This window comes from Dendropsophus ebraccatus, chromosome 4, assembly GCF_027789765.1.
Source record: "Dendropsophus ebraccatus isolate aDenEbr1 chromosome 4, aDenEbr1.pat, whole genome shotgun sequence".
Lineage (NCBI taxonomy): Eukaryota > Metazoa > Chordata > Amphibia > Anura > Hylidae > Dendropsophus > Dendropsophus ebraccatus.
In genome coordinates, this window is record NC_091457.1 from 72,066,206 (window position 1) to 72,086,427 (window position 20,222).

General features: G+C 38.5%; 1 protein-coding gene across 2 annotated transcripts in view; it reads right to left on the reverse strand.

Annotated features, from left to right (window-relative positions):
- Positions 1-20,222, reverse strand: part of LOC138789721 (cadherin-8) — a 336,813-nt gene that overhangs the window by 6,550 nt on the left and 310,041 nt on the right. Inside the window, exons 10-11 of one of the 2 annotated variants that reach the window (XM_069968497.1) lie at positions 19,133-19,250; positions 935-1,186 (exon numbers count right to left, since the gene is read on the reverse strand). In XM_069968497.1, the coding sequence (XP_069824598.1) occupies positions 935-1,186; positions 19,133-19,250 (370 nt within the window). Of the gene's footprint in view, positions 1-934; positions 1,187-7,571; positions 7,627-19,132; positions 19,251-20,222 lie in introns of those variants that run through there. The other variant, XM_069968498.1, reaches the window with a different exon arrangement.

Below are 20,222 nucleotides of genomic sequence, written 5' to 3' on the forward strand. Positions count from 1 at the left end.
TCCTACAAGATGACACCCAGCGTATAAGACGACCCTTGACTTTTAAGAAGATTTTTTTATGGGTTAAAAGGTAGTCTTCTTTACAGGATAATACTGTACTTTCCTGCTATGCCTAGTAGGAGACCTTGTCTACTATGTCTAGGAGACCTTGCTCTTAAACAGTAAACAACAATGCTTTATACAGTACATCACTATTTAAGGTAAGGCCCAAGGAATTCCACTGTGTACCTAACCAAAGGAGTGCGAGACAAATCCAAATTGGCCTTCCAATCCCAAACTAATTTGACATCTGATTCTAGTGAAACTTCCAGAAACAAATCTCATTTTTAGATCAGAATCTCATTTGACACATATAGCCCACTCATGTTTTACATCATCAGCCATGTAATGCTACATTTCTCCGGCTGTGGCCACTGACCTCTGATGAACAGGCCTGATTTTATTTTAAAAGGAGCTATGTCTATGAGATAGCTACTTTATCCCAGATCTAATGGACCATAGCCTAAAAGATAAACTAGCTTGGATTTCTTAGGACCATGTTTTCCTTTTTTCCTACATTTTTTCCCACCCTCTATTTTACCTGTAATATATGTGTAAAACAGGGAAATTAGATTGTGAGCTCTGAAGTCTGTAATTAATGGACAATTTTACAATATATGCACTGAATTGCAAAGTTGTGTCTGGCATTGCCACCCTGCTCCATTCAAAAGAATAGTACTGAAGTGTAAACTTTACATAACCCATGGCGAGACTGATGCTGTTTCTTGGGGAAAAAACATTCTATAATCATTCTAATTCTGAAACATTCTAATTCCTTTCTACTCGGATACACCCCCTTTAATTATGCTATGACACTATCCTACTGAATTCTAAGCAGCATAGTTGAAGAATTAATGCAAATATTGTGTACATCAGTACACTCGGCATTACTTACCTAGAAGCAGCACAATACATGCCAGAATTGCTATCAGAGCTCCCATACTAAGCCCAATTGGCAAAACATAGGCTTCAGCATTACATGATTGTACCACTCCATCACTACTACAACCACAGACGCGTATAGTAAGAGTGCTGGTACTGCTCATTGGAGGATTGCCGCTGTCACTTATTATAATGGGTAACAGGTAAACTTCTTGCTTCAGTCGGTTAAATCCATTATGCCTGGCCAATATGCTAAGGGAATTATCTAAAAAAAAAAAAAATATAATATGAGTCAATATAATCAATACATAAGAAATAGATGTCCCTTAAAAATGTTAATGCACAAATATTTTATGAAAAAACATAGACATGAATGGTTCTTCCTTTATTTCTTCTAGAAATTCCACATTTGTCCATAGGCTGTATCTGGTATTGCAGCTCAGTCACATAAAAGTGAAATAGCACCCCTCTTGTTCATAGGCTGTGTCTAGTGTTGCAACCCAGCTACGTTTACCTGCATCAGTCTCAGCTGGAATACCTGAAATACCAGAGACAACCCATAGGCTGAAATCGCACTACTAACAAATAGTTTCTAAAATAATAAAATACTTATTCTCACTGTTAGAGCTTTGTTGTATTTATCTTCGCATTCCAATGAGTAATCCAATAGAGTTAAATTATTATGGCATGACATTTAACATTTTTCAAAGATAAATCATGCTATAGATGGGATTCCCATCAGCGAATGGCGAATACTTAAGCTTCTGTTTTCTCCTGGTTTTGCTTAAAGCTGAAGTTTGTATAAAAGTATCTCAATTTGGAAGGAAGGATTATACAAAGTGATATTACATGGACCTTGATGTGGTGAACTTAAAGAATTACTGATTACTCTTCTTCCAACACCAATATAATAATTGGAAGTTTGTATAGACCTATGCTTTTTTTAAGGGGAACCTTGTTCTGTGCAGGTCTTTAGACAATACCCTTGCATCATCACTTATACTGCAGCACAGTATATTGGGATTAATTTGTTACTATCCAAGGTGCTATTACATACAGTACATTCAAAGTGCTAAATTGTATCAACAATTATTATTTTTTTTTAATAAGATCTTTTTTTTTTATTATTGAAAACCGACTAGAGAAAGCAAAGGTAAAAAAAACAGACAAGACCAATAAAAGACAGTATTCGTACATAATATATTTCAAGGATCAAGAACACCATTCAGGTCGGTTTTGTTTTTCTATTTTACCGGTGAATCCAAACCCCTTTTTAGACAAAAAAAAAAACAACATACTCGTAAACCATAAAGTACATGTCAACATAACACCTTAACATAAGAACATTTACATGTCAATGGATTATTCTATCTAGTACAAGTTAATCCATTACCTGCTTACTATAATAAAAAGGTACTGTTGTCAAGCTGCTGTACATGTAGTATGATAAGCACACACAAAAAAGAATATATAATCCTAAAGTAAAACAATTAATCTGTATATTGCTCCATTGCTTACATAGGCAATTTTAGTCAGTTTAAGCAAATGAGGGAGGAGGACTCCCAAGTGAGGAACTCACCTACACAGTAAACATGCCCTAAAAGACTGCTTGACATTGAGTTTACTGGGAGAGGACAATCTCTTTAAGCTACTCGATTTGTTTTTGAGTAATGTCATGCAGTTCTTGTACTAACAGCCAGAGACAGCAAGAATTATCATGCAGCCTGAAGCTTTTTAATGAGAATGTAAAAACATTTCTAATAAAATTTCAAATTGAGATGGTTCATGGTAATATAGTAAAGGTTATGTTGCTGGCTCCTCAACAATACACAAGGAGAATGTAATATCGTTAAATTGATATAAGGGAGTCCGGTTCCAATATTAAGTACATTTTAAACCTTTCACTGTAACCTCTATGCTTACACACTGAATGCTCCAATATTAACTGTCACTATGTTTAGAATCAGCAATCAAAGATTCATTCTGCTGAGTACCTTTTTTTCCTGAAAAACAAAGCTTCTTACAAATCTAAATGTTGGCAGTTTAGTGGAATATCAGCTGCTCTCATTTATATGAAATAGCAAGGACATACATACTGAAAAGGTAGGACCTTGGGGCTGCAGTAAGCAATAAGAAAAAGGGGTGGGGGGGGGGCTGGTTAGCGTTGATTCCATCCCCTTGCTGCTGGCAAGAACCTATGCAAAACCCTATCCCCCCTTTCAAAAGAACTATATTATTAAAAAATACAAATTTATTGAAGATGAAGGGACAAACACACACCATGATTAGATCAGATGAACCCTTCCTTACCTTTCCACAGGATATAATATATTTCGAAATGTGTGTCAAAAGATGAGTAGCTAAAATGAGGCCACCAAATGGCTGGATATTTTGCTGAATATTTTGCTAGGATATTTTCAGGAACCGGACAGCAGGACAATACAAGACAGTGAGCCCTGACACTGAACCCCACCCACTGTCCCTACCTGCTTGCCGCAATCCGCCCTAAGATGGCAGCGGGCAACTTGGCGGCGGTCCCTGTACTGGCTTGGTGAGAAACAAAGACAAAACTGACAGACAAAACACAATAAAGAATGGTCAATAGTCCGGGTCACAACAATCGGGCAGTGCAGTACAAAACACAATCCAAAAAGCAAGGTCAATAAACAGGCAATATGGTCAGGTGCAGGCAGCAAGCAGGGATAGTCAGAATACAAGGCAAAAATAGTCAGAATAAACACAGAGCTAAACAGAGGCAGAAGCAGGCTGGGACAAGCTCAATATCCGGCAGAGAGAGGCAGGCTGGCACACACTATATAGGAGACCAGAGGTTCAGTGCAGAAGCTGATTGGACCAGACCCCTGATCTCCTCAGAACACCTGGGGCAAGAGCAACCTGACTGGCAGGGAGAAAAGTCTATCAGACTAGCTAACCAGCATCAGAGTGGCCAGGAGTGTCTCAGGCAAAGCGGGTGTGGCTGAACAAACACAGAAGGAAATAGAGCAGTGTTCAGACAAGGTTCAGGACACGCACAAACATACAAAAACACTGAATATCAGCGCCATCTCAGGCATGCAGCACGAGCCAAGGGGTGCACGGAGTTCGGCACAGGCACATTCATGACAGATATTGTGATACTGTATTGACTTTGTATAGTGAGATACTTAAACCCTTCGGGCCCGTTCATACTGAGTAAAACAGGCAGAAATCCGCAGTGGAGCTCCCCGCAGTAAAATCTCACCTGCCTTAGTGTCAGACAGTCAGACAGTGTCTCGATGAAACAGCTTGTGCACCTTCAATCCTGCCGCTCTCCACTCAAAGAATTGACATGTCATTTCTTTTGAGCAGAGAGCGGCAGGAGCGGAGGTGCACAAACCATCCCATAGAGACAGTGAGGCAGGCAGGATTCCGCTTTGGGGAGCTCTACCACGGAATTTCACCTGTTTTGCTTAGCATAAATATACCCTTCAAGTGTAACTGTCATTTATTTATTCAGCAAAAATTAGTAGTACAAGGAATTTTAAGAAACTCTGTAAGCAAAGTGAAGACAGGGTCTACTGTGTCCATTGTAAACTATGGAAGGGGGAGGGGCTGAGGGCGATTGGTCAATAAGAAGAAAACAGAGTCAGCCCGTGCAGTTTGGAGACTATGTCTGAGCACATAAAACACTGAATTCACAGGTAAGACTGACCAGTGCTGGTATGGGAACTCGGTGAGATAAGATTTCAGGATGTAGTGTTGCGCTTATCTTATACACCAGCTGATTGTCTCTTCTCCCTGCTCCTTCCCCTCCCTAGACCCCTCCCCTCTCCATAGACCATCATGTACACATGGACACAGTGTGTGTGGGTGTGCAGGTGTGTATGTGTGTGTGTGGGGGGGGGGGGGGCATAACAGCTTTTTGAGAACAAAAAAAAATTATTTTGCTTAAATTTTATATCTCCTCATCTATACTATGGGATCTAACTCATGATACCTAAGCACTTGGTAGTATGAGTCGGTAGAGACAATATCAACTGGAGTAAGGTGTCATAATCACAATATTCTGGGGGGTATTGAATAACTGTGAAGAGAGATTAGTTGTTATGTGTGAGATCTTCTGGAAACTTTACTGTTGGGGGACACCGGGCTGATGAAATGGCTTCTTAGAGTTTTTCTTTAGGCTACTTAAACACACAGCTTCACATTAATGTGTTTGTAGACTGGATTTTTATTATGTTCTTTTTTAGTTTTCCAATTCTGCAGTAAAATCATGTTATTTAGAGAGTATGTTTAAAATGAAAGCTGATTGAGATGTAATAGGCCCTTAGCTGTGGGAGGCTTCCTAGTTATTTAAGCTAAATGGCAAAAATATTAGCAGAACATTCCTATAAATGTTGCAGACATTTTAGGAAAAGTATTTGAGTGCAGGTAAATATGTGGTTACTATGTGGAATTGCTTTCTTTTTCTTCTTTCTTAATATACATGTACAGGTTTGATGGTTTATGTTGTAGCTGAAATGCTTACTTAACCGCTTTTTATATTGATTTAACCTAGTCATTTGTCAAATCCCTACACTGATGAAGAGGACATTCAAAGCCACATAAAGCTGTCAAAATGATAACATATTTTCAAAATACTGTTCAAGTAACTTACTTCTGGTATTACTATGAAAACAGCCTAAGGGGATTTTGCTAGAAAAAAAAAATATTAAAAATATACAGTGTAATGACAATAACAGATCAGTATCAGTAAACTGTATATTACGTTCTTGTTTTATGCATATACCCTAAATGTTTACTCATTTCAGTGGAGGATTGTTCAGGTGGTACAATATGGAAGTAGTGACTTTACTTGTATGTTACAAAAACATAAAAAAATAACCCCTTCAGGACCGGGCTAATTTTTGTTTTTGCGTTTTCGTTCTTTTCCTCCTCCTGTTTAAAAGTCCATAGCTCTTGCATTTTTTCATTTACAGACCCACATGAGCCCTTATTTATTGTGCCACTAATTGTACTTTACAATTAAAGACTTAATTTTTCCAAAGAAGTATGCTGTGAAACCAGAAAAAAATTATTTGCGCGGTAAAATTGAAAAAGGAATTTGTTTAAATTTTTGGGGTTTCATGTTTACGCCATTCACCCTATAGTAAAACTGTCATGTTACATATGTTCCTCAAGTCGGTACAATTACAATGATTTAAAGACTGGTATTTTATCTGACTGCTTTTAAAAAATTAAAACCTTAAAAAAAATTGTTTAAAATTGCTCTATTCCCAGCCTTATAATAGTTTTATGTGTGAGGCGTCATTTTTTGCACCATGATTGGTTCTTTCTATTGGTATGTTGCATCTTTTTGATCACTTTTTATGACAATTTTTCTGGATTTCATGTGACAAAAAATACACAATTTTGCACTTTGGCGGGGGTTTTTGGCACTTATGCCATTAACTGCGAGATCAGGAATGTGATAATTTAATAGGTCAAGTGATTACGCACGCGGCAAAACCAAATATGTTTATTTATTTATAAAATGGAAAAAGGGGGTGATTCATACTTTTATTAGGGGAGGAGATTTTTTTTTATTAATAAAAAACATTTGTTTTTAAATACTTTAACTTTTAGTCCCCCTAGGGGACTTTCAGTATTACTGCAGTGATCTCCCATAGAGATCACTGTAGTATACTTAATACAGCAATGATCGATCAGATAATTGCTGTATTACTCTGGTCTGCAGCAGACCAGATCTACTAATTGCCGAGCCAGAATCAGCGTCAGTGCAATGCTGAGCCCTGGCCAGCTCAGTAAAAGGGATTCCCCCTCTAGACTACAGGGAAAGGGGAATATAATACATTTAAATTCAGCTGTCAGTTTTCACAGCTGCATTTAAATGAATAATTCATATGAAATCTTTTAGATGTTTGGCTCAGACTGATGGCAGATATATTTTAATTTATATTTTTTCAAATATTTTTGTTTTTCCTATGATTTATAAAAGTACATTAAGTTGGAAAAAAAAAGGAAAAATGTAGTAGGTTAGCAATTTATTTTATGTTTTACCTAATCAAATTGATTCACTTCAGTAAATAGTAAATATGACATCCAGCATGTGTTTGGTATACGGATATCAACACTAAAGTGTCCTTTGTTACCTTCAATTATCTTCAAGATTTAGAACACCTATATTGAACAAGTACATAGAAGCAAGAGTGCTTCTTAGGTATTTGTCTCACATCTGAAAAAATGAATAAGCTCTAGGTTGACATTCACCCACTGTGCAATTGATTGACCCTCTTGCATTAATGCCAGCTTGGCTTTGTTCCTATGTGAAGGTAAATGAACGTGCAAAATGTCAGGCTATGAAACAGCACAGAAATCCTTATCTTCTGCAATGCGTTTACCTTGGGGAGCCGCCAAAAGAACAACTGGCATGTGAACCCTGCTACTAAAACTCATACATAACTTTTTCCACTGTCCACTGTCATTTGAAACCTCACCTGACATATAGAAGGAGATCACAAGCATGTAGACTTAGGGATTTGCATCACATAAAAGCTTCAGATTCTAAGTTACTGTTTTTTTTTGTTTTGTTTTTTTACAATATAAAAGCTTGTTTTAAGGCTTTTAAATATGAGTGAGGAATGTAAATCTATAATAATTATATTACGTACTTTTTAGGTCCACACTGGTTCCAATAATAGATGAACTCCTGCTATTCTAATCATCCATTCAGTTATTAAGCTGTTATTTTTTCTCCTGTGTAACAGTGTATACTGGAGGCAAGAACACAGGGAGCTATTCCATGACAAATTTTTGCTCTAGAAGTTGCCTTAAAGCTCTTCCTGATCATCTGCAGAATTCAAGCCAATGATTTTTCCCTCCTGCTAAATTGTCACTATTCTGGTCCAGGCTGCAATAATATGATCTAATAGAAAATGTACCCGGCGCTGCCTGGGTATAAAGTGTATAAAGGAGGCCAAGCTAAAGGTATTGTTTCATCTGAGTTAATCAGTGGAATTAGTGTATACCTGAAGTGCATAGTTGGAGGGGTTCTGTATACCGACAATGTATAGTTTTTAGAGGTCTCGCATATCTGTCGTGCATAGTTGGGGGGGCTGTATACCTATAATGTATAGTTGGAGGGTCCTGTATACCTGTAGTGTGTAGTTGGGGGGCTGTATACCTGTAGTGTATAGTTGAGGGAGGTCCTGTATACCTGCAGTGTATAGTTGGTGAAGGTCCTGTATACCTGTACTGTATAGTTCGGGGGTCCTGTATACCTGTAGTATATAGTTGGTGCTGTATACCTGTAATGTATAATTGGTGGAGTTCTTGTATACCTGTAGTTTATAGTTTGAGGGTCCTGTATACCTGTTGTGTATAATTGGTGGAGGTCTTTTATACCTGTAGTATATAGTTTGGGGGTCCTGTATACCTGTAGTGCATAGTTTGAGGGTTCTGTATAACTGTAGTATAGAGTTAGTGGAGGTCCTGTATACCTGTAGTGTATAGTTTTGGGGTCCAGTATACCTGTAGTGTATAGTTTGGGGTCCTATATACCTGTAGTATATAGTTGGTGGAGTTCCTGTATACCTGTAATGTATAGCTTTGGGGTCCTGTATACCCGTAGTATAGAGTTGGTGGGGTGCTGTATACCTGTATTATATAGTTGGTGGAGGTCCTGTATACATGTAGTGTATAGTTTTGGGTTCCTGTAAACCTGAAGTATATAGTTTGGGGTCCTGTATACCTGTAGTATATAGTTGGTGGAGGTCCTGTATACCTGTAGTGTAAATTTTGGGGGTCCTGTATACCTGTAGTATAGAGTTGGTGAAGGTGCTGTATACCTGTAGTATAGAGTTGGTGGAGGTCCTATATACCTGTAGTGTATAGTTTTGAGGTCCTGTATACCTGTAGTGTATAGTTTGGGGTCCTATATACCTGTAGTATATAGTTGGTGGAGTTCCTGTATACCTGTAGTGTATAGTTTTGGGGTCCTGTATACCTGTAGTGTATAGTTTGGGGTCCTGTATACCTGTAGTATATAGTTGAGGGAGGTCCTGCATACCTGAAGTGTATAGTTGGTGGAGGTCCTGTATACCTGTAGTGTATAGTTTTGGGGTCCTGTATACCTGTAGTATATAGTTGGTGAAGGTCCCGTGCACCTGTAGTGTATAGTTTTGGGGTCCTGTATACCTGTAGTGTCCTGTATACCTGCAGGGTCATATTTACCATTAGGCACCCATGGTCTGGTGCGTAGGGTAGCACCTTGCAGAGGGGCAGTACCCTCCCATTCAGACTTGCCAGAAAATCTGGTGTCTTTTCGAGGGGGGTATGGCGGTATTGGTCAGTTCTGGTATAGCGGTGTTATCCAGTCACAGTATGGCGATATTGGTCAGGTCTGGTGTGGCGGTGTTCTCCAGTCACAGTGTGGCGGTATTGGTCAGGTCTGGTATAGTGGTATTATCCAGTCACAGTGTGGCGGAATTGGTCAGGTCTGGTATGACAGTGTTATCCAGTTATAGTATGACGGTATTGGTCAGGTCTGGTATGACAGTGTTATCTAGTCACAGTATGGCGGTATTGGTCAGGTGTGGTATGAAAGTGTCATCCAGTCACAGTATGGTGGTATTGGTCAGGCCTGGTATGGCGGTGTTAAATGTGACATTTGGAGCTAATACTTACCTATCCTGATGCTAATTGGTTAGTGAGGATGGGGCACCTTCAGGTTTAGTGCTTAGGGCAGCAGCAGTTTGTAATACTGTCCTGTATACATGTACTGTATAGATGGAGTAGGGGGTCCTGTATACATGTACTGTATAGATGGAGTAGGGGGTCTACCAGTTATTACTGTGGATGTTGTGAGGCAGCTGCCCTAGCAACCATTGCTCCCTGTGAAAATGAGAGCAGTAATCCTATTGGTTGCTAAGGCTCCCAACTGCCTTTTACTGTTTGAGAAATGCAGCTAATTATATCATCTGTGTGTGCAGTGAGGAGATTTCCCCATTCATCTCTATGGGGCGCCGCTCTTCCCCCTCCCCCTCCCCTCTTGTACATCTGGTGGGGACGGGACCTTCGCAATAACCTTCCCGGGCACCCAATGTATCTATGTGCCAAATTTGGGGTCAAACTGTTCAGGCGTTTGGAAGTCTATACGGGACAGACAGACAGACTTTCATTTTTATCATATAGATGCAACAAACTTATTCTAGCCCAGAGTTGGATAATCTGGTTAAGGTCCCCTGGCATTGCCATTCTCTATTATCAGAGATAGTGCTGTTAGGCTTCTGCATGTATCCCACCAGGTATCATGTAGCAGATGTGCAGATCCTTATGTGAGTACAACTGTTTTCTTTTTAACTACAGTCAGCCAAACTGTAAAGATCCTCTTAAGAAGAGTTTAGTCTAATTCTTGGACTTGGAAGGCCTTGGAGGAAAACTCTTATTTTAGTTTGACCTTCCAGATAAGAAACTTTTCTGTCAGGTTCAGAGGCAGAGGCAAAGTTTTTATGCCAGCACTTCGTCATGGAACTTTTTTCTCATTTGCTTGTCTCTCCTTGTCTATTCTGTACCAATACTATACATGGTTTACTTAAGAAAGCCTAGCTAAATAGCTGACTAATTAGTCTAGCAGAAGCTGAGCTCTCTGATGTGTTCTGACCAAAGCTAGGCTTATTATGGTCTGAGGTCCATTCCTTTCAATGTTAACAAAAGGCTGGACTAGGGACTGCTCTCATTGGTTGAGAAAAGCACATGGAAAAAGTATTGTGAGTATTAATGTGACTACTAGGTGTGGCTAGTACAAAGTTAGTAAATAAAGCAAATATATATGATAGCCAAACACAAAATAAGGTGCTTAGTAGGTTATTCCTCATACACACAACAATATCAGGCTGGCATAAGGGTTCTGGGACACAGGGCCCCATACAACTCCTTGTTATTGAAAGGAGGGGTGCAGGGATAACCAATGAGGTGCTGGGAATGAGAACAGACTTCAGTGGAAAGGAGGGCCCTGGGGGGATGGAAAATGGCTGAATCAGGACTGAGACAATGGCCTGAGGCAGCCTGCCAGGAGCTTTGTGGAGAGGCAGAAAAGAGTGGACAATGGGAGATAAAATGGCATGAGTATTCTAACCAGAAGGGGGAAAAACACAATGGCCCATATTTATCAATCTGATTAAACTAAAACTTTCTAGTTTTGCCCTTAACAACCAATCAAAGCTTATCTTAGCAGTTCTGGTAAAAATAAATATTTGGACTATGAGGGTAGGTACCAGCTACTCGCTGGGAGGAAGAGTACACAGCCATCAAGTGGCTCTGTGAAGGTTGCGGAGTAGGAGGCACAGTGTCTGGGGTTGCTGAAACAATCAGCCAGGGACATCTTTTGGGGAAAGCAGTGTTTTCAGGTGTAGAATGGAAAAAAATATTATTTTGTGACACTCTATAATACATAAGCCATACCACTAAAATCTATGTACTACTGCTACTGTACATTGTACTAAAACAATACAGTCATATAGCTCCATACATTTAAAGACTATGCTCAAAATTTGCCCTTCTTAGGCTTGAAACACACAAAAGTTTTTTTTTTTTTTTTTTTTTTCAAACTGCCACTGCAGTTTTTGTGACAAAACCAGAAGAGGATAAAACTGAAAAGACAAATACAAGTCCTCTCCTTATATTTCCCATCCCATTTAAATCCACTTCTGGCAATTTTCCAAAAAACTGGTGTGTGTGTTTCCAGCCTTAAAGCTATAAAACTAACCTGAGTTTAGTAAACTCATTAATAAAATGTCATTTGTTCCCACGTGTATTCATTTTATAACTGTGCAAATAAATTGTGTGTCAGGTTAAAAAAATAAATAAATAAATAAATGTTTAATGTATGCATGGCTAAAAAACTGACAATATTTTTCAGCCTTGTTTGCAAGAAAGTGTGCATATAGCCTAAGAACCAGATGTAGTATTAAATACTGTATAACAATCTATCTTTTCTTTTATCATATGACTAGATAGATATGAGAAAAAAACATGATAGAAGGCGTAACTAACCAAATTTTCAAATTCACCTTTCTGCAAAAGGTATGGGAAAGGAGGAAATCCTACCTAAGGCATGCCATATGTGACATTATAAATACCTTTACCTTTAAAAGGGCCGTCATTTTGACGGTGTATGAACATAACCTTAGACTTCTTTGACATTGTGCAATGTAACTTGTTTTTTTTTACAGGTACAACAGCTTTTTCCCCTTTTCCACCAGCTATTATGAATGAAAAAGATATGAAAGGTTAAAAATAAATGTACATTGAGAATGCCAAAAGCAGGTCGGAAAAAAAAATAAACGCACACATGAAACTTAGAATAAGTAGATTTAACAAAGGTATTACAGCAGGACACTATAAAACAGTAGATGAACCATGGTAATGTGTACAATTTGACTTTTGCAGTTTTGAAATGTTATATATTGGTCTTTTGTGTTTCTAAGAGCACTATAGTTCAGGGAATGTGTCCTTTGTGAGAACACTAAGTGGGGTTGAAGCGATAAAACAATTATACAGTGTGCACACACTAAGTAACTTTCAAGGTCTTTTCTGTTGAAAAGCCAAAACATATGCTATTGAATAGTCTCTTTACACAAAGTGACAGTGCGGTTAGCATCTGACCACCCACCAAAGGGATGAATCCTTTTAATGTCTTTCCTTCCCCCAATTCTGCCTTCCAAGCTGTCTTTATGAACAAAAAGCAGAGTGTCAATTACAATGACATGTAATGCGGGTCCTGTTCAGTTTCCCACAAATGCCATTTTTAGGTAGGTAATGATTGATGTTGGGCAGATAGATTTCTCATGGTTAAAGGAAACCTGTTGCCATAAAAGTAACAGTTGGGGTGCCTTCACAAGTACGGACTTGTAGTGGATTACATGCTGGGAGTTTCTCAGCAAAATCCGTTGTATTGTCATTTTCTATGGTTTTACTGCTGGGTTACCTGTCTATACGCCTGCTTGCTTCTGCGGCTCTATGACGTCCCGCTCAGCCAATCAGTGTCTGCGGCAGGACTGATTGGCTGAGTGGGAAGCCAGAGAGCAGGAGCGAAAGCTCGGAAAGGAAGTGTATTAGCCCAGCAGTGGTGGGTTAAGTGGGAAGGGGCCACATTCTTGCAGCGGAATGAAAAATTTGCTGCAAGAATATATTAATGTAAAGCCATAGAAATTGACAGTACTGTGTAACACAGGAGATTTTTGCTGCAGGACTCGCACCATAAAATCTGATGTGATGTGTGTGAAGGCACCCTTAATCTTCTGTGTAACTGGGCAGTCTTAAGGCCCTATCACACACACAGATTTATCTGACAGATCATCAAAACCAAAGCCAGGAATGGACTATAAACAGGGAACAGGTCACGAAGGAAAGACTGAAATTTCTCATCTTTCCAAATCCATGCCTGGCTTTGGCTTCAAGAATCTTAAGTTTCTAATTAAGCTGGTTTACATGCACTTTTTATGATCTTTACAACACCCCTAACATCTGAGCCCCCAAGCCTAGAAAGTTCTACTGAACTTCTATCTCCAAATCGTCATAGTTTACTGGCCATTTGATCTTTCTTCGGTAGAAGGGTGCTGGGTGCTGCCGGCGCAATATAGACCATAAAATGCATCTGTAATGAGAGTGTGTCAAATTGGCTTGGTCAAAAATAATTCAGCTAGTCCTTAGGGATAAATTGTTATAAACTACCTGAGAAAAATAGACTCAGCGAGAATTGTTTCATCGCAAAAGAATATCTTCCATGACAGTAAATGAAAGGTTAATGTATTTTGATCAAATAGCGACACATCAACCATGAAAGTAAAATGCGAGAAAACTGCATTGCGTCTAAGGCAATATCTCTGTGACATTACAGATATTACTGTAGTTGAATGACCTTGATCTAGTCCTTTACCCCCATATGTTCAAAATTATTAAAGAATGAAGTGCTTTTTCGTATGTTTTATTGTAAGACTTGAGAAAATCTGAAAAAGAATCTTGCTTTGAAATCACAATTGGGGTTAAATTTAAGCATATTTGGTCTCCCGAAGAATACTTACTGAATCGCTTTTGCCGGTCATACATTCACTGTAAGCAATGTTTAACATTACATATCTCTTTTTTGAGCTACTCCTCTCTTTCACACATAGAATGAATCTCAAGTGGGGGAATACTCCTCTATGAAGTCTATATAAATAGATAAAGATTTCAATCCTGTATTTATAACAAGGCATGGGTTAGATGAGGTTTTTTTAAGGTATTCTACATGTTCTGCTTCTGCCTCCTCCAAGGATACAATCGGGTTATCCCAGGATACTTCTTAAACAATTGTATCACATTACTCTATATGATAATGGATTTACCCATATTGTATATCTATATGTAGTTTTAGATTATAAATATTCTGAGGTAAAAAGCTATACATAAAACTACCCTTTAAGGCCTTTAAATTTTATTGCTAAAGTAAATTATCAGGCCAGGTTCACACTCAGTAACATACCGGCCGTACTGTGACCCGGCCGTGCAACAGAACGGCCAGTGTCACTGAAGTTCATCCCTGTTGAATTGGTATGAGGGTGCATTTGGGTGCGCTCGCATCCCAATCCACCATAGCACACAGTGGAGAGTGCGGCCAGAGCTGAACTTTCCATTGTGTGAACTGCCAGGTCTGTGCGGCTGCTATTCAACGAATAACGGCCGCACAAAACTGACATGTCAGTTTTTTCTGTGGCAGCTAGGAATACCGGCCGGAGTGTATACACATAATGTACACTCCGGCCGGGATTCCTAGCTGCCACAGGAAAAACTGACATGTCAGTTTTGTGCGTCCGTTATTCGTTGAATAACTTCATAGCAACGTGCAACAACGGCCATGATAAATAGAAAATATATGTTGTCTGAACATAGCCTCAAAGTGTAGATTTGCACACTGTCTTCACAATAATATATAATAATATACTAGTTCATGAATTGTTGGAATTGTTAAAGGGCTTGTTCAAAAGAAGAAAACCAGCCCAGAATGATTGTGGGAATGCTGCATTAAAAACATATTTCCCGTGCGATGGCCACTGTAATAGAAATACTGCATTACACAATACCCATTTAAATGAATGAAAACCATGTAATACACTGTGATACAAACTTTTCTGTGGCAGGAGCCCCTATCTGTAGCAGTTCTTTATTCTGGCTCCTCTGTATAAATGTTTATATGCCATAAAAGAGAAAATCATCAGGAGTTGTCAGATAAGGGCAATGTAAAAGGAAACGTGTACGTTATTCCCATACATATTTCTTTATCTGTATGAATAAATATGATTGTAGCTTTTCCATGTAAAGCTTTTATAGTTCATGGAAAATGAGAGCAGTGTATAGTTGAATTATAGTCCATCTTTATTTTGTATATAATCTTGATAAATAAGTGCTTGTAATTACATTAGGTCAAGTTACTCAGATTTCATCTCTTCAGTGTAATTCTGCTTTATAAATACAGGATTGTTTTCTTCGGTGAAGCTGACATTATTTCATATTACAGATAATTTGCCTGCTTACCAAATGCTATGGCTCATATGGGAGTTTTCAGTCAAAGTAACAGTTTCTATGTGACTGGTGAAGGCCCTGTTCCCTTTCAATGTTGACATCAAGGCAGCTCAGCCATTCAGCGTCCGTAGCGGAGTCCCGCCTCTGCCGCTGAATGGCTGAGCTGTGGCTTGAAATGTCACGTCTCAAGCTGTAGCTCAGTCAAGGAAGCGGCCGCGGGACGGGAGTACGGGGAGGCGCAATCCGGGAGTCGGCATTGGAACCGGGGAGGTAAGTAACCGGGGCCTTCTATTTCCACCCCCTCCTCAGTCAGATAAGCATTATACAGATAGCCTGGAGTACCCCTTTAAGGCAGGTGCAATGACATCATATCATTATACTGGCCAAAGCAGGGATTGGATACCAGTGACAAGTTGACTGAAGTGCCTGCAGCCTATAAGTGAATGGTGGCACGGGTAGCAGATGCAGTTAAGGAACTGGTAACCCAAAGATTCAGGGCACTTGCACCCTAGATGCCCAGTGTTAGCGATGTTTCTGGTCTAAGACTAACAACAGCTTAGCTGGAAATCCTAAGCTGTACAACCACTTAAAACTGGATCATATTGCACTAAAAAACATAGATTGTAAATGTAATCTGTGGCTACTGCTAAGTTCCAAACTATCTGTGAAAGACCTTGCAACATGCTTGTTGGGAACTTCATGGACTGGATTTCTATGGATGAGGAGCCAGAACCAAGCATTCACCATCAGCCATGAAAAGCATTAACTGCAGTGTTGCATTGCATAGACTGTACCAACGGACGGAGTGAATAGGGAGCTGCCATTTGAAGTCATGAAGAAAAAATAAGGGGTGGGTGGATGCCAGTAGATATCCCTTTGCTTCATACAAAATTTAATGGTAACATTTGTCAAAAAAGGAGTAGTGATCTAGTCATGTTTCTCTAATTTTTAGCTAGCACTAGTGAATTGACAGCATACTATTACAGGATTGCATGCCTCAATATTCTAACAGCTGTTTGAGGTCATTTTTTTTAGTGACAATGTCAAAAAAGAGTTGTAAAAAAGAAAGTTTGGTTTGAACAAAGCCCCGACCTTAAGCTCATTGCATTCCCCGAGGCCAAAATGCAACTCCAAATCACAAGCTGCTCCTTATTTCTCAATTGCCGTCTACAATTGCTGCCGTCTACAGTTGCTGCCGTCTACAATTATTTCATGCTCCTAACTTCAGATACCTACAGTACATATCTTTATCCTCAAACAAATGAAGGTAGCATACAACATTATGCAATATTAGGCAATATTTGAATTTCTATTTTGATGGTATAATTTTAATAAAAGTTATATTTCTATTGTATTGATTTTCACCTTTTAGCAGAACATCTTTTCTGCATGTTTCTTTCCTCTGCTGGTTCCTGTATACAGTATACATCTTTTCTTACACCTTTCTTAATGTATCTGGTTAGTCTTTTCTGGGTCCCCTTCCACTATAACTTTATGCAGCCTTTCATAAGCTAAATTCACACAACTGGATTTTGCGGCTGTCATGACAAAAGACGTCTATAATGATGATGATTTTTGACGGCTATGATGGCCACAAAATTGAGTTGTGTGAACATAGCCATTCACTGCAGGGGTGTTGCCCTTGTTCTCCTCCCTTCTGTTTTCCAGCTAATGATGTGCACTAGTTTGGGGGAATATTTCGGAACATTTAAGTGATTGAGGATTGTAGTGCTTACCCTTAGATAGGTTTACAAAAAAGATGTTTTTTCCTTCCACACAAAGACATTTAATTTGGTATTTTATACAAATGTAGCAGAGCTACATTTATCATATGGCTTTTTATGATGAATCTTGACCCGCAAAATAATTATTTTAACAAAACTTAGTAGTTTTAGCTGCAGCTCTGTAAAAAACACTAATACAGATTCAGCTCTGCTATATTTGCATAGACATGAAAGATGACGTGTAAAGATATATTTATGAACAAAATAAATTCACCCAGCTCCTGCGGATGACCTATCTGGCGCCTCTCCTTTTGAAAGCCCAGATCTTAATATTGCTTGCAGTATAAGTGTTAACATTTGTGTTGGATTATAAAAGCCATATTAAAGTGCTGTAAAATAGTTTTAAGGCCATTAAATTTTAACGAGAATAACTGTAAAAAAATGTAATCAGATGTAAAATACTTTTCTGCTTATTCCCATGTAAATGTTAATATGTCGAATGTAAATTATACATATAACAGATGGATTTTTATTTCAGATGCCTTAATTCTGTTCACACAAAATGTTGGCATTGTGCTAAAGTTGCTATTAAGGCAATTATCATTGCGGTGCATTATTAAAGCTAATTGTTTAAAGCTTAATGTTAGGGTGAAAGCTACTCTTTGACTTTTCGTCTTGAAAAATCTGAACTTTAGATAATTGTCTATTTAATTACCAGCCTATCCCTATTGAAGAAAATGAACTTTAGACAATACTTTAAAACTCTCAAACTTTTAGGTGACCTTTTGAAGTGTGTAGTAGTTACCCAACCTTGTCTGGTATATATGGGCATTGATACTTTCTGTATCATGTTGTATATGGTTTTATTCACATGGCAATTAAATGAGCAGGAGATGATGTTTGACAGTAATTGGTGTCCCTGCAGCTCTGATATTGGACTGTTAGATGCAATCCATATGCTATATAGCATTTGTGTATTATCTTTGGATATGCTGTTTATAATATATAACCATAAAGTAGTGGTCCAACATGTGGCCATGGGTTGAGAGGGCATGTTTGGAGTCACAGGATAAATTTTCTGTAGGGTTAGGGGTAAAAATTATTTAAATTTCCCATTAAAGGAGAAAAAATTTATTTAAGTATTGCATTGCCCCCCAAATGTTATACAAATCCCCAATATACACTTATTACGGGAAATGCTTATAAAGTGCTATTTTCCCTGCACTTACTACTGCATCAAGACTTCACTTCCTGGATAAAATGGCGATGTCACGACCTGACTCCCAGGGCTGTGGCTGCTGGAGAGGATAATGGCAGAGGGATGCTCAGTGTTCCCCCAGTGCCCTGTGTCCCTCAGTGTCCCCCTGCCATCATCCTCTCCAGCAGCCACAGCACGCACAGCTCTGGGAGTCGGGTCGTGACATCACCATTTTATCCAGGAAGTAAAACCTTGATGCAGTAGTAAGAGCAGGGAAAAATCCCTTTATAAGCATTTTCTTTAATAAGTGTATATTGGTGATTTGTATAACTTTTGGGGGGCAATACAATAGTTCAATAAACATTTTCTTTGGACTTCTCCTTTAAATGGTTTATCCAGGATTACAAAAACGTAGTAGTTATCTTCCAAAAACAGCACCGACCCTGTCACCAACTTAAGTGTAATATTATAACTCAGCTCCATTCACTTCAGGAGAACTGAGCTGCAATACCACACAAAAAGTGGGCAGAAGAGTGGCGCTGTTTGTAGAAAAACCTAAAGTTTCTGCTCTCCATAATACCAATCTTCTGACTACAATTAGGTAGCTAGCACTTACATACAAAGACTTGGTGCTTCATCCTTTAGAATGACATTGAAAGTCTGCCCATCACTTTACCTTGACAAATTGCCATATGGATCAATATATTATTTTTATGCATTGCTTTATCATTACAACATTTCAGAGTGTTACCTTCATTGTTCTTGATAGTGAAGTTCGGATTATTGGCCATTTCTGGAAGAAGACTATAAAAAAAGAAGTGTCCATTTCTTGGGTCATCCTTGTCAATGGCACTGACAGTCTGGATGATCTAAATAAAATAACAACAGTACAATAAAGGCCATTGTTTCATATTTAAATATTATATTTTAGCATATTATTATAATAAAAGAGGTTGGATTTGGTGGGAAAGATCATTTTCTACTCATGATTTAGTGAAAGACAAGAACCATCTATGCTGTATTCATTACAATGTAGACATTAAGCATGGCACAGCATGATTTTATAAAATAGAGATAGTTAGTTGTGTAGGAACATTAGACAAGGTCTTTACCCTTCTCGGCCTTATTCCAACCAACGTTATATTATTATTCTAATTGAAGTCAATGGAATGCAGTGAAGTCAATGAACTGACAGCCACCAAATACACATAGGGGGAGATTTATCAAACCGGTGTAAAGTAGAATTGTCTTAGTTGCCCCTAGCAACCAATCAGATTCCACCTTTCATTTTTCAAAGAGTCTGTGAGCATTAAAAAGTGGAATCTGATTGGTTGCTAGGCAACTAAGACAATTCTACTTTACACCAGTTTGATAAATCTCCCCCAAAGTGTATTGAATAACGGACAATGTAAAATTAATTTTATTTGCAAGCTTTATTTTGCAAACAACGGACATAATTTTTAGTTGTTCAGACATTTTTTTTTAACCATCTTTACTACTAAGGGACTTGAACTAGAAGAATGTACTAACATCTGTCATTATATTGACGGGCGCCTAAAATGCGAAATGGCAGTCCTGTGTTTTAAGACTCTTAAATGAGGCTCCAAAGACTCGATTTTGCAAAACACAAAATGACAGACGTCATTGATAAAGGACAAACGTCATTTTAAAAAAATAAATAAATAAACGGACAGGAAGAATCATCATGTGAACATAGCCTGAGACAGCATAAGTGTCAGCATACCCTCTTTGATCATTAAATAGCAACAATGCTCGATTCTTAAGTTTAAAAATCCCCCAATTCCCTTAATGGCTATGTTCCCAGTAAGTAAAAAAAAAAA